Source organism: Neomonachus schauinslandi, chromosome 9, assembly GCF_002201575.2.
Source record: "Neomonachus schauinslandi chromosome 9, ASM220157v2, whole genome shotgun sequence".
NCBI classification, from domain to species: domain Eukaryota; kingdom Metazoa; phylum Chordata; class Mammalia; order Carnivora; family Phocidae; genus Neomonachus; species Neomonachus schauinslandi.
Window position 1 is genome coordinate 112,098,726 of NC_058411.1, and position 23,970 is coordinate 112,122,695.

General features: G+C 56.8%; 2 protein-coding genes across 2 annotated transcripts; both read left to right on the top strand.

Annotated features, from left to right (window-relative positions):
* The first annotated feature begins 3,424 nt into the window (after positions 1–3,424).
* Positions 3,425–15,361, top strand: LMAN1L (lectin, mannose binding 1 like). The gene is given in 15 exon segments (XM_021694045.1): positions 3,425–3,602; positions 6,493–6,647; positions 6,761–6,868; positions 6,956–7,014; positions 8,369–8,468; positions 8,829–8,949; positions 9,776–9,831; positions 10,407–10,539; positions 10,876–11,027; positions 11,718–11,747; positions 11,749–11,811; positions 12,153–12,220; positions 13,304–13,427; positions 14,051–14,178; positions 15,235–15,361. Coding segments are annotated over 15 exon segments (1,602 nt in total).
* A 1,069-nt stretch (positions 15,362–16,430) lies between these two features.
* On the top strand, positions 16,431–19,900 carry CPLX3 (complexin 3). Its single transcript, XM_021694025.1, has 3 exons — positions 16,431–16,594; positions 17,753–17,840; positions 19,679–19,900. Exons 1-3 carry the CDS (start codon positions 16,431–16,433, stop codon positions 19,898–19,900), a joined length of 474 nt encoding a protein of 157 aa, XP_021549700.1.
* The last annotated feature ends 4,070 nt before the right edge of the window (positions 19,901–23,970 follow it).

Genomic DNA, 23,970 nt, shown 5'->3' on the forward strand with positions numbered 1-23,970 from the left:
GGCGGAGGTCACTTTGGGAGGACGTGCAGAAGAGAAGAGGGCCCAGGACCATGCTGGGGAGAGCTCTTCACGTTCAAAGGCCAAGGACAGGAGGCTGACCGGGCAAGGTACAGAGAGGGAGGTGGCAGACAGCCCTGCGGCAGAGGCAAGAGACAAGCCAGCAGGTCCCTCCTTCCCAGAAGACCGGAGCCTGCCACTGGGGTTGGTGACTTCAGCAAAACCGGAGTTTGCGGGGGTGCAGATTCCAGGCCTGGCTAGGGGGTGTGAGCTCTGCGGGAAGCCTGCCAGTCTTGGGAGATTGTAAGAGCTGTGAGAAGGGGAAAGAGGACGAGTTAGGGGATTTGAAGGCGGCAGAGGCGTGAGCAAGTCTGATGCCAAAGGGAAGGACGTTTACCTGCAGGCCTAATCCACGTGCTGAGGGGGCAAAGACAGAGGTGCAGGAGTGGCAGTGATCGCAGGGGGAGCCTTCCTTAGAGCAGGAGCGGTGGCTGGACGCCCGCCGGAGCACAGGGCATGTGCCTGCAGTGGGAGCCAGCACCCAGGGAGGAAGCCACTGGCTGCGCTCCAGTGACGGTCACGGCTAGACCCGGGGGTGCGTGGCAGGGGGCTCTGATTTAGTTTGCTGACATCTGTGGTGTACTCCCGCTGTGGCCAATGTCATGCTACCAGCCTGACTTCACTGGCGGAGCATTTTGACACTTGGCTGGGGTTCAGAATCCTGCAATGGTGCGTGGCCGTGGGATCGGGAGAGAAGGGGCGGGGGCCAGCGGACGGGGACCCACGGGTGTGCAGCCCAGGTAGCCAGGGCTTTCCACCTGGTGGCCTGTGAGTCCTCCTCGTTCCTTCCTTCCGTTCTCTCACTCGGCCTATGGCTTTTTTGTTCCCTCCTTTCTTTTCTCTCATCCTTCTGCCCTATGCTGGCCGCTGGCTTGGCATAGACAAGCAAGACAGGGTTCTTACCCTCATGGAGCTCATGACTAATGGGGATCCCACTTAGGCTCAACTTGATGCCCAGAAATCTGGCGAGGAGGAGGGAGCAGGAGGCTCTCGGTGGCTTCTCAGACGCCTGGAGTTCGGGCAGGGACAGAGAATGAGGTGCTTCTGACAACAGAAGGGCACTGCCTGGGCAAAGGTGCTGGGGTGCCATAGGCTGGTACGGCTGGGCCTCAGGTGCCAGTGGGGGGCTTTCAGGAGCAAGCAAGCCTGGAGAGAAAGCAGGGCCCAGACCCCACCCGGCTCTGCAGATCCCCTGAGTTTAACTTTGTACAAAGATGACCAGGAGTGATTGAAGTGTTCGGGACCAAGGAGTGATGTGGTCAGATCTGCATTTTAGAAAAATAATTCTGGCTAGAGTCTTGCCCTGGGGCTGGGAGTGTCCAGAGTGGAGACAGGGAGACAGTGGGGAGGCTGCAGCTGGTCAGGCAGGAGGTGGCCGGTGGCAGCCGGGCTGGGGAAGCCATAGGAGGTGGAGAGGAAAGTAAATACAGTTAACATGGTACTGATCCGAGTGCTCACTATCGGCCAGGCCGTATTCTCAACACGCTAGATGTCATCTCATGTACCCCTCCCAACAACTCCTGGAGATACATGCTCTTATTCCCCCATTTTACAGATAAAGAGACAGGCTCGGAGATTAGAGGATCAGGTAAGGCGGTCTAAGAGTAGCAAGAGCAGATTGAAGAGCTTGTTCTGGTTTGACCAGGTACGGGGTAGGGGCTGCCACCCCTGAGACCCTAGCCTTGGACAAGGAGATCAGGAGTTTAGTATGGGTGTGTTGTCTGGGGGCCTTTGGGACATCCAAGCAGAGATGTCCCCTGCAGAGTTAGACATCATTCAGGCCTCCAGCTCCAGGAGAAGCCTGGTTGACAGCAGAGGTTTGGGGGTCATGAGCACAGCAACCGTGCTGGAGGCCGTGGGCACAGGCGAACCTGGCCAGGAAGCAGGTGGAGAGTGAGGAGAGGCGCAGGCACAAGGAGCCGCAGCGTGAGGGGCCGGGGAGGAAGGGCAGCGGCAAAGGAGCCGCTAAGGGGCCAGGCCCAGGCCGCCAGGGCCAGGGGAGCGAATGTTTCGCGGCTTTCCACGTGGCAGAGAAAGGTTGAGAAGTGTCCACTAGAAGCAAAGAACAGGGTCATTGTCAGGCCTTGCTGGAGCTGTTGTCTTGGGGCAGTGAGGGCAGGAGCGAGAAGGACTGAGTGGGGGGCGAGGGAGCGGGGCCACCCCTATCCACATGCTGCCCTTCACAGCATGGCTGGGACCGTGAAGGTGAGGGGGACAGTGGGTGGAGGTGGCCCAGGGCTTACTGTTGAGAAATGAAGGTTTCCTTTTAGTGTGTCCTAAAATTTTCCACTTATCGCCTTGATTTTAATTAATTTGTAGAGCTTCAGTAACTTAATCCTACTGGGAACTTACAAAGTACAGTGAAACTTCAGCTAAGCCAGATTTCTTGGCAAATGAGCCAGCCACTTGGGAAAATGAACATTTATTTGAGTGAAAATATTTGAAATATAGGATTTCTTTTTTAAAACATTTCTAGTACGGAAATAATCATATAAACATATGCAGTAGAGAGAAGACTCTAATGAACGCCCACATCCTCACCATCCAGCTTGAACAGCAGCTCCAGACCAATCCTGTGCCCTCCATGCCCCCCTCCCCCCCCCCCCACCAAGCTCTGAGCTCCGGGACCCTTGGAAGCAGATCCTAGATATCAATTCATTGGTACAGCTTTCTTACGTTTCTCTAAAAGACAAAACACTTTTTAAAAAAATGTGACCACAATACCATTATTACTCCTAAGGTCTTTAACAATACCTCCTTATTTTAATCAAGTATTCATTGTTCAGATTTCCCCCAACAGTCTCATTTTTCCCCCATCCGTTGGTTAAAATTAGACTCCAAACAAGGTCCACACATTGCATTTATTGGCTCTGTCTGTTAGGACTCCCTTTCTTTTCTTCATGTACTTTATGCATGGAGGAAACGCGGCTGCTTGGAGGCGTGAGTGTTGCGAATGTGGGACTGAGCTGAGCGCCCCCGCGGAGCAAGCAGGACAGGGAAGGCCGAGGATGACCGGGCAGTCCAGGTAGTCGGGTCACCTATCTGCAGGAAGGAGGCAGAAGGTGGAGGCCCGTCCTGAGCAAGGGGAGAGGCCAGGGCTGCTGGAGCTGAGGGAAGGCGGGAAGATGGCCTGAGCCCAGGAACAGGGGCAGAACCAGGTGGGCGAGAGGTCAGGGGCCAGGCTGGAGGTGAGGGAGAGGCTGGGCCTGAGGTCAGGCCTGGAAGGAACAGGATGTCTGTGTCGTGGATGAAGGGAGAGGACAGTGCCAGAAACCAGCTCCTCCCTCCCTGGCCCGGTCCCCGGAGCCCCTCCCTGGCCTCCCAGCTACAGCTCCTCCCAGGGGCCCGGACACCAGATCCCCTCACAATGCTGGTGGTCGGTGGCCCCGAGCCCTTGTTCTGCCTTCTCCTCCTCCTGCTCCTGGGCCCCCACAGCCCTGAGGGGGCCAGTCCTCCTCGGAGAAGGTTTGAGTATAAGCTCAGCTTCAAAGGACCAAGACTGGCGCTGCCTGGGGCTGGAATACCCTTCTGGAGTCATCATGGAGGTGAGGGGCGGGGTGGGGACCCGCTGGAGGGGCTGACGAGCTCTGGGCAGGCGGCTGTGACTTGGTGGGGAGCGGGCCTGCCGGTACCAGCCGCTGCCCAAGAGGGCTTGTCTCCTCCTCCACCCACCACAACCCCACCCCCATCCACCAGTCTCAGTCTCTCCTCTCTGCCTCTCTCTTTCTCTGCGCTAGGACTTCCCTCTTTTCCTTTTGCCTCTCCTTGGACCCCCTCTTCTTCCTCTGCCTCTTGGACCCGTAAGTACACACATGCTCGCTCACATGCTGAGCCTCAGACACACAGACACAAGGCAACTTGGACCAGCACCCGCCTCCCTCCTCCCTGCTCCTTGCCGCCAGGAGAACTGGGGCTGCCTGAAAGGAGGTACCCTCATGGCCAGCTGTTTTGCCATAGAGGGCACCAGCTCTGCCCTGTATGTGTGTGTTGGGTGGAAGCAGGCGTGAGAGCATCTTAGCTTCGGGAACTTCCAAGCCCAGGCCTACAGAGTCTGTCTTCTACTCGATCTCGTTCAAAAAGGATTTTTTTCCCCGATGTGGGGCTCAATCTCACAACCCTGAGATCATGACCTGAGCCGAAATCAAGAGTCAGACGCTTAACCCACCCAGGCACCCCTCAAAAAGGCTTTCTGAGGACTTATAAGGACCCAGGCAGTACCGAGGAGCTTAAATTAGGAATGAACAAGATTAAGAGTTAAAGCTGAGGCCGGAGATGAGTCCAGGAACATGGCTTGTCACCAAAACATGCTGTGCGGTCTGCCCGCCCTTCAGAGTTGGTCCATGGATCTGGTTCAGAGCCACCTAGCAGGCAAAGCAAAGAGAGAAAGCAGATCCATTATGTGTTTGTGTCTATGAGAGGGAAGTTCTGAGACAGGGCACGATTCCTGACTGAGACCAGAACAAATATCCCTTTAAGATGACAGGCCTTGTCAGGAGGGTCTTTGGCCCAATCTTCCCTCACAGAGGCACAGGAGGTAAACAAAGGAAGGGGCTGATTCTCACAGCACCAAGCCAGGCTCTGCCTCAGGCCTACGATGGCAGGGCCTGTACAACCAACACTCCCTGTTCTGGGCCCGGTCAAGTCTGGAGTGTCCCAGACCGTACAGGGGAGCAGAAGCACGTTCTCCAAGATCACGCAGTGATATTCGTCTTGTCCGTTCGTTCATTCACTCATCCTTTCATCAGACTTCCACCACCATGCCCCTCTGTGCCCAGCCCAGAGACACAGGGCTGTCAGACTCAAGGAGCCCGCAGTTTGGGATGAGGTCTCATGGACAATCCACATAAAGCTGAATGCATAAGTGTCGTATACAGTGGACAATCCTTGCCTCCTACAAGTCACTTCGGATGCAGTGGTGGCCTCTAAGGGCCCCCAGGACATTTGGCCTTACAGCCTCTGAGCCTCCCCGCCCCCAGCCCTGGCCTGGCTGAGCAAACAGCCTGGATTAGCAGTCTCCGGACAGTCCTGGCAAGGCCTGGGCCTTGGGCCAGGTTCCAGGCTGGCAGATCAGAGGGGTGGGGAGCCAGCTGGGGTGAGACCTCTGATCTCCCTTCCCCTGATTCCTGCCAAGCCTGCCTCAGTTTCTCTCCCCTTTCCCTCCTCCTTCCACCTAGGTCTTCCCCTAGCTACAGCCACTGAGAATTCTCACACCCACACTCCATCCTCCACCCTTTCCTCACAGTCCTGCCAGCCAGTTCCCACCTTTGCTTTCATGCTTTCCTCACCTTGGAATGTCCCCTAGGTCCCCCGACCAGGAAGCCCCTAGCCTCATGTGGCCACACTGGAGTCTCTCCAGGCTTCCACAGCCTGGAGTCCTGAACCCCAGCGTGACTGTCCTAGCAAAGCACTCTGCTGGCCTGTGGCCTTGGGCACGTCCTTTTCCTTTACAGGGACTGTTTCCTACCTGAGACACAGAAAGGGGTAGACACAAATCTCTCCTGTGGTGGAAGAAGCTGACGCTTGAACAATGCAGGGGTTGGGGGAGCCGAGCCCACACACAGTAGAAAATTAGGGTATAGCTTGTGATGCCCCCAAAACTTAACTGTTAATATTGACCAGAAGCCTTACTGATACACAGACAGTCAAGGAACACATATTTTATGTATGTGTTATAACACATGTCTTATATACTGGATTCTTATAATAGGGTAAGCCAGGGAGAAGAAAGTGTTATCAAGAAAATCATAAGGACGAGGGGCACCTGGGCGGCTCAGTCCGTTAATCGCCCAACTCTTGGTTTTGGCTCAGGTCATGATCTCAGGGTCCTGGGATCAGGCTCCACGCTCAGTGCGGAGTCTGCTTGAGATTCTTTCCCCCTCCCTCTCCCTCCCCCTCTGCTCCTCCCCCTGCTCACGCTTGTGCCCTCTCACACTCTCCTTCTAAAATAAATAAATTTTTTAAAAAGGAAAAGAAATCGTAAGGAAGAGAAAATACATTTGCAGTATCATACTGCAGTTATCGAAAACATTTGCGTATAAATGGACCCATGCCATCAATCAAGGGTCAGCTGTACTTTGGAACCAGATGAAGCTGAGTTCCAAACCACTTAGTTCTTTAACTCTTCTGAGCCTCAGTTTCCTTGTGTGTAAAATGGGGTCTTTTAAAAGCAGGCTGCACAGATTTGTGGTGAGGCTTGTGTGAGAAGGCAGGTAAACCTCCCCCCAACCCCATGGATCTGGCATCTGTTGCCCTCCCCTGGCAAAGCCCCCCCCCCACAGCTGTGCTGGGGTTCCCATGTCCAACACCTGGCCTGTTATTTCCTGGCAGGCCTTGATGTTACCTCCTTTTTTCCCCTGGCCCAGCCCAGGCCAGAGAGAGAATGATGGGGGAAGTGGGGACGGTGGGGCCCCGGGCCTGAGCTGCCCTGGTCCACAGATGCCATATTGGGCCTGGAAGAGGTGCGGCTGGCCCCATCCATGCAGAACCGCAGCGGCGCCGTGTGGAGCAGGGTCCCCGTCCTCTTCTCTGCCTGGGAGGTGGAGGTGCAGATGAGGGTGACCGGGCCGGGGCGCCGGGGAGCCCAGGGCGTGGTGAGTGGCCCCAACTCAGGCTGGGCAGAGGGGGTGAGGCCGGGAGGCGGGTGGGGAGCCCGAGGTTCCGGTGTCCTGAGGGACCCCCGGGCTGAGCCGCTGGGGACCCGCAGGCCGTGTGGTACACTCGGGGCAGGGGCCAAGTAGGCTCTGTCCTGGAGGGGCCGGCCTCGTGGGACGGCATCGGGATCCTCTTCGACTCCTCGGCCCAGGATACCCAGGTGAGTCGTGATCTGCCCCCCCCCCATCCACACTGCCATGTTCCTCCCTGTGCCCGCGGCTCAGGCTGCTTATCCCGTCCCATGCAGAACAGCCCCGCCGTCAGCGTGCTGGCCAGCGATGGACACACTCACTACGAGCCGCCTGGGTAAGGGCCTGTCTGGACGGACCCCTACCCCTCTCCTGGGCCATGAGAGCCTCAGCGGTTACCCACACCGCCGACTCGTGCCCCTGGCCCAGCCTCTGACAGCCCCCCACCCCCCACCCCGCCCTGGGCCTCTTTCCCCGGGCTCCCTCCAGCTTGGTCCCAGCTGGGCCTCCTCCGGGGCAGGGGCCGGAGTTTGCTTGCACTTCCCCGGAACTGCCCCACCGAGTCCTCAATTCATTCAACCTAACAGCCCCCCCTTGGGGGGCCGGGTGTGAAACGGCACAGGGCAGAACCTGTGCTGGGCGCTGTCACTCATAACATCTCATCTGATCAGCAACACTCTGGAGAAGGGGGGATTATTAGTCCCTGATTACAGGGAGGACGTTGAGGCCCAGAAAGGTGGAGGGACTTGCCCGAGGTCACACAGCTGTGTGCAGAGCTGAGATTTGAGGCCAGATGGACCACGCCCTGCCCCTGCGTCAGCTGCCCGCCTGCCAGTGCCTTCCCCTTCTCCCGGGTGATGTGGCTGCCCGTCCCACCCTGGGCCCGGCTGCCTCCTCGCTGTCTCTTAGCAAACATCCCTTAGCTCATAACAATTAGAATAATTGCCAGCGTTTATGGAGCAGAGCTTACCGGTATGCCGGGCACAGCGCCAAGCACTTTGCACTCACTGTCTTAGTTATAACATAACAATGTTATGAGGTAGTTTCAATTATTATCCTCATTTTAAAGATGGGGCAACTCGGGTCTGGAAGGATGTGGTAATTTGCCCAAGGTCCCACGGGCTGCTCTTCGGAGCTGTGGCTTCTCCCTGCTCTGTGCCGCCTCCCTCCTGGCTGAAGGCAGCAGCGACCGCACTGGGCTGTGTGCCTGTGTGCCCGGAGACCCTCGGGAGCCCTCCGGCCCACAGACCTCGGCTCGTGCTGCCCGTCCTGAGTCTGTCCTGCTGCTTCGAGCTTGGAGAAGCCTTTCCAGAGGCGCAGGGGCACGCGGAGGTTAAGGGAGGGACAATGGGAGGATGCAGTGGGCCTGGGGGACTGAGGGCAGAACTCCACTGTTGGTCCAGGCTCTGTCCCCCGAGAGAAAAGTCACAGGAAGGCCTTGGCCTCTTCTGTAAACTCCGAGTCCCAGCACTCTGCCAGGCAAGGCTTGCTTTCCCACTCCTCTCTCTCCTGCTAAAGAAGCACACTACAGCAAGGGAGACTCAAGCTAGACCACAGGGACCTGTCCCGTCCCAGGTCACCCAGTGGGGAGGGTGGGGTGCCGCAGGCCCACGCAGAACGGCCTCTGGGACCGCCCCCACCGGCCCGGCCTTGGGTCCTGTGCGGCCAGGCTGGATTCCAAGTGCCCACAGGGACGGAGCCAGTGGGGTGCTGGGCTCCTGCCACCGGGACTTCCGCAACCTGCCGTACCCCTTCAGAGCACGGATCACCTACTGGGGGCAGAGGCTGCGCGTGAGTAGCCCCTCCTGCTTTTGCAGGTTCTCTGGGCAGGGAGGGTCAGACCATAGGGCTCAGAGCTACAGAGTTGCTATGTGAGCACCCATGACCCCAACCACATGGCGTCCCTGGCACATATGGGCGGCGCTCTCGTGGGACCCTCCTCCCTGCACAGATTGCTAACCCCCAGAGCACATACTTAGGAGGGCTAGCGCGAGACCAGGTGAGCGCGTCCCTCCACGCCATTCTGACACCAGGCCCTGCGGCCGCCTTTACAACCAGGGGAGTCAGTGACTCAGAGGTGGAGATGATGCTAGGGTCAGGGGAGAGGAGGGGGTTCCATGCGCAAGGGGCTCAGTCCTCTGTGCCCCTCAGGTGTCTTTGAACAGTGGGCTCACTCCCAATGACCTAGATGAGGTCTGCGTTGACACGGGGCCCCTGCTTTTGGCTCCTGGAGGTTTCTTTGGTGTCTCGGCAGCCACCAGCACCCTGGCAGGTGAGGACCTTCTGGGCAGGTAAGAGCAGAGGAGTGATACCTAATGACCCATGACCCATCCTGAGCACACCTTCTAAAGAGCTCTGGGTTGAGTGTGGGCCAGCCACTTGCCCTCTATGTGGCCTGGGGAGTCATGCACGAGCCCTCTCTGGGCCTCTGTTACCATCGGGGAAGCTCATGTCTGCCTTGCAGAGTTGCTGAAACTCTCAAATAGGATAAAGCACAAGAAGTCTTTAATCCAGTGATGGCCCCATAGGTGCCCCTAGCTGGGAACTGTGGGGCAAGTGGAAGAGGGACAGCCATGAGGGACATTTACGGAACTGGAACAAAAGGATATAACATAATGAAGAGTCTACGGCGGGACCCACAGCTGGAAAGCAGGGCGCAATCTGAGAGTGGGAGCTCTTGAAGGCTAGGACTTTGGTCTTCAGACTCCAGACATTAGGGAGCCATGGCAGGTTTCTGAGGAGGAGAGTGACATGGTCAGAGCCATGCTGAGGAGGCAGTCATTGCGTGGTTGCTTCTACCAGTAGCAGCCATGCTCTGGGGCCTGAGGGTGTCACCCGGTCTGTTGCCCTGGCTCTAGCCACTCACCGTGGCCCACCTTTGGCTCTGTGTGTGGGTCAACCCTCACAGTCCCCCCATCTGCTTGTCTGACCCTCACACATTTCTTATGAAGTGAGCAAGACGAGGGATAGAGCTGCCCAAAGTCACCCAGGTCTCCTGCCTGCCTGGAATATAATGGAGCCTGGGGCGGCGGGGCTGAGTAAGTGGGCGGCTGGATGGAGGGGGGCATCTTCCCTTCCTTTCTCTCCCCGCTTTCCAGATGACCATGACATCCTGTCCTTCCTGACCTTCAGTCTGAGTGAGCCGGGTCTGAAGGTAATGCCAGCCCTGGGCCGGCCTTCAGGGGAGAGACAGCCCAGGGACCCCTCCCCGCCCAGATGCTTCTGCTCACATCACGGGCAGTCAGTCCTATCGTTCCAGCCTTTATCTCTACAGCTATCTGTCTATCTCTCTGAGCTCTGCTCAGGCCAGGCCTTGTTCTGGGCAGTGCTGGGGGCCAGAGGTGACCTAGAGCTAGGCCCTGTCCCGAAGCATCTCCCCAGCTGGCTGGGGGCTGCGGGAGCATGGAAGAGGGGCCCTGACCGGCCAGGGGGAGCAGGGAAGGCCACCTGGAAGAGATGAGCTTGAAAGGGCCGAGCGAGGTAGCTGAGAGGAGGAGCAGCGGGGACAAAGGTCTGAGTCCTGAGAGAGTTGGGGAGCTGGGGCAGCAGCAGGAGGGAAGGGTGTGGGGATCGGCAGCAGCTGGGCTGAAACCGCAGGGCCTGGGGGCTGAGCTGAGGGAGACCCAGCTGGAGTGCTCCAGGAGGAGGGTTGGAGGCCCCGTGGGAAAGCTCCCTTCACCTGCAGATCTCCCATGGGTTTCAGGCCTGAGTTTTATCTTCTTTTTCCAGCCTCCCCCCCAGGCCTTTCTGGAGATGGAGGAGCTCCGGCTGGCGAGGCAGCTGGAAGGGCTTCGGGCAAAGCTGGCCCTGGGCCCCAGGAAGGATGCGATTCCACAGCCGAGCTCTGAAGTCCAGGAAGAGGGTAGGGACCCAGGGAGCAAGCAGGTGGGGCAGGGGCCCATTTGAGTACCACAGGATCCTCTTCCCTTCAAACCAGGAGCCCTTTAACTAATGGGGAGATGAAGGTCTAAGGAGGCCATATCTAGCAGACCCTGGGTCCCGGCTACTCTGTCTTATCCCCACCTCACCACCCAGGCAAATCCTTCCAGGGGAGTCTTGGAGGCAGAAGCCATGCCTTTCTGCTCCCCCTCCCCCAAGGCCAGGCCTCTCTGATCCTGCTTCCAAGGAGCCCCCAAAAGATAGGATCTGCTATCTCACTGCAGCTGGCTGCATGTCCCAGCTCTGCCCCAATCTCCAGGGGAAAGAAGCTTTGGCCTGGAGGAGATGCTGGGCAGACACCGCCAGATCCTACAAGCTCTCCAGGGTCTGTCCCAACAGTTGACCCAGGCTGAGAGGCAATGGAAGAAGCAGCTGGGGTCCCCAGGCCACACGAGGCCTATGGGAGCCTGGGTGAGTGGCCCCTGGGGCACCCAAGACCCTGCCTGCAGGCCTGGAAAAGCAAGCTCCCTCAGGCACTGGGTCCCTGGCACCAGTGGGCTCCCTCTGTCCAGAAGGAGGAGCAAGCACTATACTTGGGAACTTGTCTCCCCCAAGGTCTGGAGGGAAAGGAGAGCCGGGGTGCGGTGCTGCAGGTGGCAGGATGGGGTGGACCTGCCAGGCAGGGGAGCGTGCAGGAGGGTGGCCCTGCACGAGCACATACCCACGGATCCACGCGGCTGGGGCTGGGGAGAGGAGATGCCAGGTATTTGGACACAGGCTGTAGACAAGTGCCAGAAATAGACTGGGTGCTAATTTGCATGTAGCTCCACATGTGATTTGGTTCACACACGGCTTGCTTAATGCTCAGATGCACCAGAATCCTTGTTTCATCTCCACTGCCATCCTGGTTTCCCCTCCAAGAAGCCGTGCCCCATGGCACGCCCAGCCCGGGGCCTGAGAGCTGGACTCAGTCAAGATGTGAGATGCCGGGCAGAAGAGACCCGTGACTCCTGGGAGCTTTGCTGGGCTCTGGCAGCTCAGGCCTTTCAACTTGTGTCCTCAGGCCAGAGCAGCTGAGGCTGGGTTGCTGGGGGTGGGGTGGGGTGGGGAGTGGGGATGGTGCCGCACCCCAAGGCCAGGCCTCTCTGATCCTGCTTCCAGGCCCAGAACTCCTCCTGCCAGATTCTATCCCACCCCAGAGAGGGGCGGTCACTTCTCCAGGCCACTCAGCAAGACAGAGGCCCAAGCACTGAGAGTTGTTCGGCACTGGCCCCATCTTGGACTGTGCCCTGGGGGGTAGTAGGTAGGAGAGGACTGGACTGGGCCTCTGCCTCCTTCAGGGGCAGAACCATTTCTGCAAAGGGCAGAAAGCCCATGACCCTCAGGGGGAGGGGCTTGAGAGGAGGGGGAATCCAGAAGCCCAGCTGGACAGAGGAGAAACTCAGTGTGTCGGATAATGTCTAAACTGATGAGGGGCCAGGCAAGCTGGCAAGGACTTCCAGAAGGAAGAGGGCTACAGTGTCCTCGGGGAAGAGGGACTCTGAGAAGAGAGGGGCTGTGCCCTGGGCCCTAGAGAACAGGGCGGCACTCCTGCAGGACTCTGCCAAGGTCAGCGCCCTGCTCCATGGACAGAGGACTCTGCTCCAGGACCTGCAAGAGATGAGGTAAGGGCACCTGCGAGGAGGGGTCCTGGGGGAGGGACAGAGAAGCCCTGCTCCACCCACTTGCTCAGCCTCAAGTTCCTCCATTGGCCCCCTATTCCTTTCCTCACTTCCTGAGCATCTGGCACGAGGTCTGGCACATAAGGAGGGGCTGGGGCAGAGTTAGGTTTGTCCAGTTGAACTGAACTTAATTGAATCAAGTTTAAAGTCTGAAATTCCTAGTTTAAAAGTAACTCTCCCTGGAAGGGACTCTTCATGAGAGCCCCTATCAGACACCCCACTTGCCCAGGGAAAGTTGATAAATCTGAGCCGTCCTTCAGTGACAGCTCCTGGAAGGAGGGGATTTTTTTTTTTTTTAAGATTGTATTTATTTATTAGAGAGAAACAAAGCACAAGCAGGGGGAGCCAGGCAGGGGAAGAGGGAGAAGCAGACCCCCTGTTAAGCAGGGAGCCCACTCGGGGCTTGATCCCAGGACCCTGGGATCATGACCCGAGCCAAAGGCAGATGCTTAACTGACTGAGCCACCCAGGCGCCCCACAGAAGGGATGTTTTAATGACATTCTTGGAGGAACCATAACCAAGATTGGGCCCAGCTGAAGGGGGGGGGCAGTCCCTGATTTCTTTTTGCCCCCCCTCCAGCCCCCCGACACCCCACTTTAGGCCAAGCCTCAGGAGCTACCTCTAGAGCTCTGGGGACAGGGAGGTCACCTTGATGCCACAGAGGAGGAAAGCTTCAGGCTAGATGCTGGATTATGGGTGCCTCACCCACATCTAGATGCTTGGGGGTGGGGACATGGGAAGAGGGAGAGGAACTAAATCCCCTGGGGGCTGGGGATGGAAAGCAGAGCCCAGGGAGGCTAGAGTTGAGACAGACAACTTTAAGGGGACCTTTCTCTGAGCTAAAGCTGTCTGAGGATACAGGAAGAAGGTTTGGAGAAAGAAGACAGCCCCTAAGAAGGTGCCCTATGGATGGTGCCTGTTTCCCACCAGGTGCTGCTGTTAGGGATTATGAGAAATGGTTAGGAGGTTTGGGTGCAACCAGAAGGCATAATGAGTCATCTCCCTTGGTTTCCACCCCCCACCAGGGATGCAGCTGCCCACGTGGCCTCAAGAGCCCAGCTCTTCTATCTGCCTGTGGGCACCAAGCATCATTTCTTAGAGCTGGCCCAGATCCTGAGCCTCCTGCAGAAGGACCTTCAGGGCCCACTGGTGAGAGGGAAGGAAGGGGTACCATGAGGACCCCATCCTTGAGGTCTGGGCTCAGGCCCCCTTCCTCTAGCACTTCTGCATCCCCAGGCCCTCCTGCCCTTGTGCTCCCCTCTTGGGACTGCTGGCAGGCACACCAGTGTCTGTGTCTGTAATACACATGTGATCTTCTCTCTGCCCTCTCTGCCCTCTGGAGGCTCCCATAGACTCTCAATGCCAGCAGGGCCCTGGAGACCCTTGGGTCCAACGCCCCTCAGTGACCAGAAGGGAAACGGGAGTATTCAGAGCTCGGTGATAAAGCCCTCCCTTCCCCGTGCCCCATCTTGCTCTTACCTTTGCCCTCACCATCACCTTGTCTTTCGTTCTCTACTTCTCTCTTTCTCATCTATAGAGCCTTCGGAGAGCCCTGATGATCCCAGGCCCTAGGCCTTCCCAGCTGTTCCCACAGATGGAGCTAGAGGGGGGGATGCTTTGTTCTCTGACCCCTCTCCAAGTTCCCTGGATGAGAGCCAGGGTGCCCCAAGCCCGGGGAAAGGAAGTAGAGCCCACACATGGCCCAGATCCCAGGTCCCCTTTTTCCTTTTGGGTGAGAAGCTGATCCAGGACTTTAGAATGTCCCCTTTCAGGAAGCAGCAACCAAGAAGCCCCGCCCACCTGGCCAACCCCCAGGGGCCTCCTCATGCCTGCGGCCCAACATCTTCTTGTTCTTCCTCCTCATTCAGACTATAGGCTTCTTCTGTTACGTGCACTTCAGGTGGGTCTTCCCATGGGTAAGACATCCTACACCTACCTGGCATCTCTTAATTCTGGGTCATAGCCACTTGATTTGAGAGATGGGGCACTGAGGCCCAGGGGGACTATGCCTGGTCTACCAGCTGACAAGGAGCAGCATGCAGGCTAGGACCCATTTTTCTGATAGGCTCTACTGACCACTGGCTCAATTGCTGGCCCCATCTAAGTCCTGCAATCACAGAAATCACTTGCTGGTGTGAGAAACTGATGAGTAACTGATAGTTATGTGGTCAGTGCCATGATGGCAGGAAGCTCAGGGGCTATGACAGTACAGGAAAAAAAGCACTTGACCCAGCTTGGGGCGATCAGGGCATTGACCTGGAAGGGACATTGGATATGGGTCATCAAGGTAACTAGAAGTTTTCCAGCCTGTCAAGATAAGTAAAGGCATCAGTGCAGAGGAATAGCATGAGAAAAGGCATGGAAGCATGAAGAAAGCACAATATTCTGGAGAAGAAGTGGCAAGTTCAGTACTGTCAAAGCAAAGTGTGGGACCAGTTTGTGAAACTGGGCAAAGAGAATTTAAAAGGTGGTCGGAGGTCACTAATTCTGCTTGGTGGGTGTTTGTTGAATGAATGAAACATTTAGAGATGGAGAGTGTGCTAAGGTGCTCAGAAATGGGACTGACAGTCCTTATTGGTGGAATTTCAAGACAAGAAGAATCAGTGTGGTCTGGGGTGGTGCTGGGGGAGAAGTGAAGTGTGCTGAGCTTTAACAGCACAGTAGAAGCGGGGACAGCCTCCAGGTGAGAACAGCAAAGGTACAAAGTGGAAATGATGACAAGCTTATGCATTATGTAGGCTTGCAATGGTGGCCATAAGGCTGGAGCCACCTGGACAGACCCTGAATGCCAGAGGAAGAATGTGGTCTTGTTGGGGCAGGCCAGGGAGCCACAAAAGGTCCTAGAACAGGGGAGGCTCTGGGGGAGAGATGCTAGAGAGGTGAGTGTGGGAGCCTGGTCTCAACAACCCCAAAGGCAGAAATCCAAGTAACCTTCTTCTCCTTTCCCTGGCAGTAGGCAGGAGCTGGACAAGAGCCTTTGGGACTGTTTGTCCACAGGCAGCCCTCTGTGTCCTGCACCACGCATCCCTGGGGCCCTGGGGGTTCTGAGGAGGCAGCCTCTCTCCCCCAGCATGCATGCATGACTCACCTGACAACCCTGAAGGAGGTGGATGGTGTCTAGGGAGTAGAGAGCTTGGCCAATACCTTCTCCTTCTGGGTGCCCAGCTCCTGCCTGCACCTTAACTTTTGCGGAGCTCCAGTCTTATTAAAGGTGATTTACATCTTCCCATGCCCCATGCTTTGATATGCTCATTTACCTTCTGACTTCACCTTAATCTTTCTGAAGGCTTTCACCTTTTCTGGACAGGTAGCTGGCAGTGGGCTCCAAGCAGGCAAGGAGGTCAAGGACTGGCTTGATTGCCAAAAGACCAGATACCCCACAGCCTTGAGCCTTTAGAGGATGGAGGGAGAGGAAGTCCCAACTGTGTATAATTCTATCCCCAAATTCACCCAGAACAAAGAGTGGTATCTCCAGGGGTCCTTCTTGGCTCAGTCCAGCCAACATCACCATGAACAACCCTCTCCTTCTCCACTTCTTGCAACTTTAGGGTTCAGTGGGGCTGGTAAGTGACGGAGAACTCTGAGGCAACCCATGGAGACATAATTGGGATTCCTGCTTTCTGGTCTCCCTCCCTTTCCCAGCGTCCAGATCTTTGAGCAGCTGCTGGGGCAGCGGGATGGGGAGGATGGGGTAGGGCCCAGGGCTGGATCTTTGCCCCTTGCTGCCACTTGAAACCGCCAGCTGAAATCCTGGCTCTCAGCGACCTGGGAGAGGAGGGGGTGGAGGAAGAGTAGGGAGCAGGGTTCCAGGCGCATCAGTGCAGCCCCTTTCCCTGGGGAGCGACCCCACCCCCGCAGGCCCTAATCCGTTGTCAGCAATGCCCAGGCGGAGCTTGGCGTGGAAGGAGGCACGTGGGGGAGGCGGGAGTGCGGAGCGGGCACGTGGTCCAGCCTCCTCAGCCCCGTGCATGCCCCCCGCCCCCCGTGAGGAGGGGTTTGGGGAGGTGGGGGCGGGCCTGGGCAGGGGCGGGCGGCGGGAGGCTCAGAGCGTGGGGCGCCGGCCCGCGGCAGGAGCTGTCCGCGAGACCTAGTGCTGAAGTAGGTGCGGACGTGCCTGGCTCCCGGAGCCCGGTGCCAGGGCCAGCGAAGACCATGGCGTTCATGGTGAAGACTATGGTGGGCGGCCAGCTGAAGAACCTCACCGGGAGCCTGGGGGGCGGCGATGACAAGGGGGACGGGGACAAATCGGCGGCCGAAACGCAGGGCATGAGCCGAGAAGAGTATGAGGAGTATCAGAAGCAACTGGTGGAAGAGAAGTGAGTGGGATCCTTTCCTGCCTCCAACGACCTTCCCCCACCCCCTCCAGCCACCTGGCCCACCACTAGGGCGGTTTCAGACCCCGAGTCTCCTTACCTTACTTTTTTAGACATGGTAAGAAGCTGGGATCTGCTTTCTAGGCTAACCCCAGATCCACCCCATCTCAACCCAGGACCCCGTCCCAGCTTCGCACTCTGGGCCCAGAGGGAGTGGGGGCAGGGACAGGAGGGACCTGGGATGGGGTGGGGGCACGTGCATTTCTGACGAAACAAGTAATCCCTTAATCCGATCTGGTCCTAGCTGTCTGCATCTTCCAACTGGAGCTCCTTTGAGCCTGAGGTTCTGAGAAAAGCGATGCAGCTGAGGGCTCTCAGAGTCACAGAGACAGATCTTGAGAAGGGGCACTCAAAGATATTGAGCCCAATGTCTACTTGTGTGCAGGCAGTGCTGGCACAGAAAGGGAGCTGGGGCTGGACTCCAGAGCTAGGCTGCTTAGTTAGGTTCAGATCCAGGTTTTTCTTCTTTTTAGCTGGGTGACTTTAAACTGGTTACTTAAACCTTTCTGTGCCTCAGTTTCCTCTTCTGTAAAATGGGGATGGTAACCATAAAACATGCCTTATATATTTAGAAGGATTAAATTATTTAACGCATGTAAACTGCCTAGCACAGTGCCGGGCACATGGTGTATCATTAAATATTAGCTATTATTTCGCTTAATCCTGATAATAGTTTTGTGAGTTGCAAAAGAGGGAAATAAGTGACATACTCAAAGTAGCGGTGCAGCCAGGACGCAAACCCAAGTCTGTCCCGAATACTTTCCCCCACACGACACAATCTGTCAGGAAGGGAAAAGACAGACGGAGTTAAGAAGACGCGAGGGACACATATTAGGGTCTGCGGAGCGAGCCAGACAGGCTGACGCTCCCTCCCCGATAGTCCAGTGGCAGGTGCAGGGACAACAAAGGGCCGCGATGATGGGGGGAAGGCAGCACAGACTAACCGAGGCTGCCAGGTCGGAGCACCCTCGCGACACACAGGCGACCCTGGCAGGAGCGAAGCTGTTCGCGCCGCGGGACGCGGAGACCCCTCCCCCTTTCCTCGCAGACCCCGCCCTTTCTCTCAGCCCTTGAGATGACTCCGCCTCGGTGCTCCCGCAGGATGGAGCGGGACGCGCAGTTCACGCAGAGGAAGGCGGAGCGGGCCACGCTGCGGAGCCACTTCCGAGATAAATATCGGCTGCCCAAGGTAAGCTTAGGAGCCTGGTCTGGTAGGCACATGGGGACCCTGAGCTTAGAGCTCCCCACTCTTTCTCCGGACTCTGGTCTCTGCAACTCTCAGCTCCTAAAACTCAACGGAGTTCTTGGTTGGATCCTTCGTTCTCTGACTTAAGAGGCCAGGGCTTGGTGCTGAAGGTAAGCCCAGCCTTCCCAAGACTGATAGGTTTGTGTTTCTGGAGCCAGTTCAGACCCCTTCTCTCCCCCCACGTCCCCCTTCCCCAAACCCCAATCAGGCCCAGGCAGATGAAGAAGTGGAAGGCAGTAGATTTTACCACAAGGTTGAGTACACTTGGAGCTCCTGCACACCCAGGGAGGGCGGGGTCGGGTAGAGAATGCAGCACCCACTGTGTGCCAGGCACTTAGCCTTCATGCCCTCATGTAGCCCCTCAATAATTCTTCCATGTAGCTATCACCCACACTACAGATAAGGAAACTGAGGCTCAGAGAGATTAAGGAACTTGACAAGGCCACACAGCCAGCTAGTGTTGGAGCGGGGTCAGAGCTCAAGCCTGTGAATGTGGAACCTCAGCTTGCTGTAGGACCCCTGGCTGCCTTCCAGGGTATGGAGTCTGCCTGCAGAGAGCAAAATGCCAGTTGGTTGGTCAACAGCCAGGAGGATGTCTCCCATAGGCACTGCAGCACTAGATGGGCATGTAAGTGTTGCCTAACGAGGAAACTGAGGCACAAGGTACTCCCAGTGCCCAGAATCTTCCACCTGAATTGGAAGATCAGACATGCGAACATCACATTCATTCATTCAACAAATGTTTACTGATCCCTTGGCTGCCTCTGGCTCTCCACAGGGTACCAGTCTCTCAGCGGGAAAACCAGTCCAGAAAGCTGGGAAAGCTATTGAGTTAAACCCAGCTAGGAATGGAGTCATTGCTCAAATGCTTGACTAAGCACAACCCCTGTCATCAGGGAACTCTGAGTCTAATAAAAGAGGGAAGACTTGGCTGTAACTGAGTAGGACATAAAGTGGGAAGCGCCAGGGTCTCCAAAGGGGTAGAGAAATGCAACGACAACCAGTAGGTGTTGTGCAAAGAGATCACAAATGTTGGAATCCATGATGTAGGTTTATTTTTTTAAATATTTTATTTATTTATTTGAGAGAGAGAGAGAGCACAAGTGGGGGGAGGGGTGGAGGGAGAGAGAGAAGCAGACTCCCCGCTGAGCAGGGAGCCTGACACGGGACTCAATCCCAGGACCCCGGGACTATGACCTGAGCCGAAGTCAGCCGCTTAACCAACTGAACCACCCAGGTGTCCCCATGATGTAGGTTTAAAACAAGCGCCCCTGCTTCCTAGTTGTGCGACGTCCACAAGTTATTTACTTAAATTGAATAATTTACTTACTTAAACTGAGCCTCAATTTCCTTATTTGTAAAATAGAAATAAGAATACCTACCTCACAGGGGTATTTTGAATGTCAGCCATAGAGTAGGCACTTGATAAATGGTATCCGTCACTGTGATCCCTATGTCCTCCAGCATAGGTAATAATAGCCAGCCTATGACTTAGCTGACTGGAACAGTTTGACTCCTAAGCATTTTCATTTTGCTTTATTCACTATGCTAGTGTCTTCAGTATCTCAGAGTGAAGTTAGGTGGTATAAAAGTGCAAGGTCTCCATGTCCAAGTGTCAAAAGCTTGATCCTGGGATGTGGGGGTGGGGGCTGAACTCACTGGAACATATGGCTCAAGAATCTAAGGGTTGGGAGCCCAGTCCAGGCCTCCTCCCTGTCCCTTCAACTCTGGGTCTTCCTGGGCCTCCAGCCCCACTCCACCTCCTCCCCTCTTCCCTTCAGAACGAGACAGATGAGAGCCAGATTCAGATGGCAGGTGGAGACGTGGAGCTGCCCCGGGAGCTGGCCAAGATGATTGAGGAGGACACAGAGGAGGAGGAGAGGGCCTCCGTCCTTGGGCAGTTGGCCAGTCTCCCTGGCTTGGACCTCGGCTCACTCAAGGACAAGGCCCAGGCCACATTGGGGGACCTCAAGCAATCAGCTGAGAAGTGCCACATCATGTGACTACTTCCCCTGGGGTTGCCCACTGGGGTGACCAGGGGGCTGGGCCCACATGAGGGCTAAGAACATGTCTCAATGTCCAGGGACCCACACCCCATCTTAGTTTTGTTTCCCCCCGTCCCATGTTAGCTCAGGACCCTTCTCATCCATGGCCCAAACCTGCCTTCTGGTCTCTCCCTCTCCACTGGGACCAGAGTCCCCATTCCTCACCCTTTCCCTCAGGACCCACCCTCTCTGCTCAGCCTGGAGAAGCCTCCTAAGATTGTAGGAATAGGCCCATCTCCCTCCGGCCATGGCCCCAAGTTCCTGCACACAGGAGCACCCATAGAGAGACACAGAGAGAGACATGGAAACCATGGCGTGTGCGGAAGCATGCACCACAGACACATCCTGGCAAACACACACGCACACGCACACGCACACACGCACAAGCCAGCCCCTGTAGACACCAACTCAGACATGCTTAGAGGGCTCTTTGGGCAGACACACTCAGTAGATCAGAAGCCCAACTTTGAGCCTCTTTGTTCATTCTCCTTGAAAGCCACTGCTCTTTCTGGGCCTCACTGCATCATCTCTAAAATGGGGGTGGACTGGGTAATTTCTAAGACTCTTTCTGGCTTGGCCTCCCTGGCCCTTGGAGCCCACCCCGCACTCCTCCTTGGGCTGGACAACAGCTGCAGCCAAAGCCTCGAGCGGCTGCCATTGTACCGTGGGCTCTGGCTCCCGGGAGCTGAGTGATGCTGTGTGAGGGGCCGAGTGCCAAGGATGAAGCTGGCACTGAACGGTAGCCCAGGCGGCTCCAGGCCTTCTCTGGACCCACGCCCAGGCAATTTCTGTTCTGTTCCCGTAGAACTCTCTCTGGATTCCATAGCTGGATCTCCTGTCAGCTCTGTGAAAAATAAAAATTTGAAATGATGTACCTATCCTCCCACTTCTTATAGACCTCCAGGAATCCTGGGGTTCGCAGCCCCACAACCGTCTTCACCTGTAGCTTCATAGCAATGCCAGCCTCTATTAGATGTTCTAAGTCCTACCCTCTCGGGGCCGTGGGCAAGGGCAGGGTTCCCGCACTGACCTAGGGCGCCGGGTCCAGCCTGGGGCTGGATGAAACAGGTCTGGGCTTTGAGGAGGGTGTGGCAGCCAGCTGGATGGGGGTGCACATGGACATGGCCGGGCCTCCGGGCCATTACTTGGGACCCCAGGAGGGGCTACGGCTCAATCACAGCTGTCTCCAGCACCTACACCTACCCCCCCTTCTCACCTTGGAGACGGCAGGTATAACAAAGAGAAGGCAGGGCCACTGCCTTCCAGTCCCGTCACTGCTATGTGACTTTGAGCAGGTCCCTTTCCCTCTCAGAGCCTGTTTTCCCTGCTGTGAAATGAACTACCCCTTCTCTAAATAACAATGTTTCCAAGGATGACTGTTTGTAAAGCCCTTGACACTAGACCAATAAATGACAACTGAATCCTTAAAAAAAAAAAAAAACCCCGAAGAGCCCAAATCTCATCCTACTTACCTGTGGGGGGGTCCAGGAAACCAACCCCAAGCAGGCCACCCCAGGGCCCTGAGCAGTGACAAGGTGCTACAGGCTCACCCCAGGTGTCCCTGCTTGGCACCAGCCTTGGGAAGCCAGCCAAGGTTTACAGGCAGCACAGCCATATGAGGGTTTGGTTTCAAGGGCAAAGTCTCCATTGGGCCTCCCTTGTAAAATAAGAACAAGAAACCTAAAACCTCGGGCGCCTGGGTGGCTCAGTCGTTAAGTGGCTGCCTTTGGCTCAGGTCATGATCCCAGGGTCCTGGGATCGAGCCCCTCATCGGGCTCCCTGCTCGGTGGGAAGCCTGCTTCTCCCTCTCCCACTCCCCCTGCTTGTGTTCCCTCTCTGGCTGTCTCTCTCTGTCAAATAAATAAAATCTTAAAAAAAAAAAAAAAAGAAAAAGAAACATAAAATCTCTTCCGTAGGTAACATCAGGAGAAACAGGTGGAAAAGAGAGGAGAAAAAGAGAATGAGGAATGAGGAGGGTGAGGACAGGGAGGGACATAGGCCCAGGATGGGGCGGCTTGGGCTGTCACGCCGAGCCTTCCCTCCTGAGCATCTCCTGGGAAGGGGCCTGGGCCTCTGAGCTGCTCCTAGGCTGCCCCCTGGTCAGTCTCTGGACAAAACCCCCTCCTGACCTTCCTGGAGCTGGAGGAGACCCAAGCTGAAGCCCCAGGCCGGGTGTGTGCGGGGGGAGGTGCATGGGCCTCCTCAGCTGCATCAGCAGCAAGGCCCACGTCAGCACGCCACCCTCCAGGGACCTTCTGCCTAATGGGATTGGACAGACCCCTTTTCCCTCAGTGGTTTGCAGGACCCAGAGTGAAAGAGGCAGAGAAGCAGGCCGTGGGGGAGGCTGGGGGGTTAGCACTCACTGAACCCTCACAAAATGAGCTGGTTGGGGCCTGGAATCAGGGAGATGGGGGTGCTGAGCCCCCACACTCGTTTCCTCCTCATGCCTGGGGACCCCAAAAAGCCCTGACCTGTCTGCATGGCTCTGGAATGGGGGGAGGAGGCTCTGGTGCAAAAGGAGCCAGCTCTGGGGCCCAGGCAGAGGTGGGCAAGGAGGACAGGCTGAGGGGTCTCCAGGCTCTGCTGGCCTCTCCCTGCCTCCCCTCTTACTTCCCCTGCTCTCAGGGCTTCTCTGCCAGTCCACGTCCTTCTCATTTGTGCCTCCCACCCTCTTCTACTCCGTTCCTGGCTCCTATCTGTCCCATACTCACACCCTCAGGTGGGGGGCTGCCTCTGTACCTGCCCCCACTCCCAAGCCCTCAGGGCCTGTCTACGTGACCACTGGCCCACTACTCTCTTCCCGGCCGGTTTCTGCTTCCACTTATTCAACAGTCACTTGGTCCGTGACTGGTCACCCCCCTGGTGTGATGGGAGGGCCACAGAGAAAGCCACTTGCCCCCAAACTTCCCTTTTCACAGCAATTAAAACCCTGCCATTAGGACAGCGTAGTTTAGAGTAAGCCATTTACCTCCCTGGGCCTTTTTCTTTCTCCTGTTTTTCTTCCCTCCTCCTTCCCTCTTTCTCATGCTTGCAGGCAGTCTAAGGTTACAGTAGATGTTGAAAGGGGACGAGACAGCCCCTGCGTCCCAACCCCCTCCACGCTTTCAGGAGGAGAGGGATGGCAAAGATGGCTGGCCTGCTCCCCTCACCCCACCCCCATTCTCCAGCCCCGTAATATGGGCGATTTGAGGAAGTTTGGTGACCCCTGACCTACTCCAGTCTCCTTCTTCTGCCTTCTACCTACCCAGACAGCTCAGGCCTGGTTCTCAGAGGGAGAGGGGTACAGAGACAGAAGCAGTGATTTTCCAGAGACCAGCTGGTCCCCAGGGAGGAGTTGGGAGGGGGATGGGGTTTGGAGTTCAGAGGACCTCCCCTTCCCCCGTTGGCCAGATGGTACCTCCTCAGACATGGAGGCCCCCCGGCAGGCGCTGGGGACATCTGGGGGAATGTTCGCTCGCTGAGCCTGAGATGCTGGCTGTGCCTATTGACCCGGGTGATGCCTGAGGCTGGGTTGGGGGCGGGGAGCTGTGCACGGGGGAGTGGGAGGGGGCCCCAGAGCCTGCTGCCCTGCCTCTCACCCTGGGCCTGCCAGGCACACCTGTTCCCAGAACCCTGCGGGGCAAGGCTCAGGGAGAGCAGGGGAGCCAGGGTGGGCTGATCCGGGGGAGCAGTGGCGCTGAGGCTGCCTCAGCCTTATTCAGCAGGAACCGTGCCTGCGTGTGCGCGTGTGTGTGTGTGATCACGAGTGTGAGTCCATGTGGGGTCTGCGTGGGTCTGTGAACCTGAACGTAGCTTTGGTGTTTCTGTGTCTACTGCCTGGGGCCTGTGTCTGTGTGTTAGTGTGTCTGTGGGATTTCAAGTATGGGGATGAGTTACTCTGGAGAAAGTAATGTGCCCCTTCCCGTCATGTCCCAGCCTCAGGGCTGGGCCACCTCCCCTATGGGGGCTGGGATGGCAGCTGGCTTCTGGGGACAAGAGCTCTTCTAGATGACTCCTGCAGGAACCAAGGTTCTCTGTCCTTCCACTTT

Bases quoted from the DNA above. Each gene is read 5' to 3' on its own strand.
- CPLX3 (XM_021694025.1), top strand. From the start codon at position 16,431: ATGGCGTTCATGGTGAAGACTATGGTGGGCGGCCAGCTGAAGAACCTC. The intron at 16,595-17,752 runs GTGAGTGGGATC...GTGCTCCCGCAG, and splicing joins AAGCAACTGGTGGAAGAGAA to GATGGAGCGGGACGCGCAGT. The intron at 17,841-19,678 runs GTAAGCTTAGGA...TCTTCCCTTCAG, and splicing joins ATAAATATCGGCTGCCCAAG to AACGAGACAGATGAGAGCCA.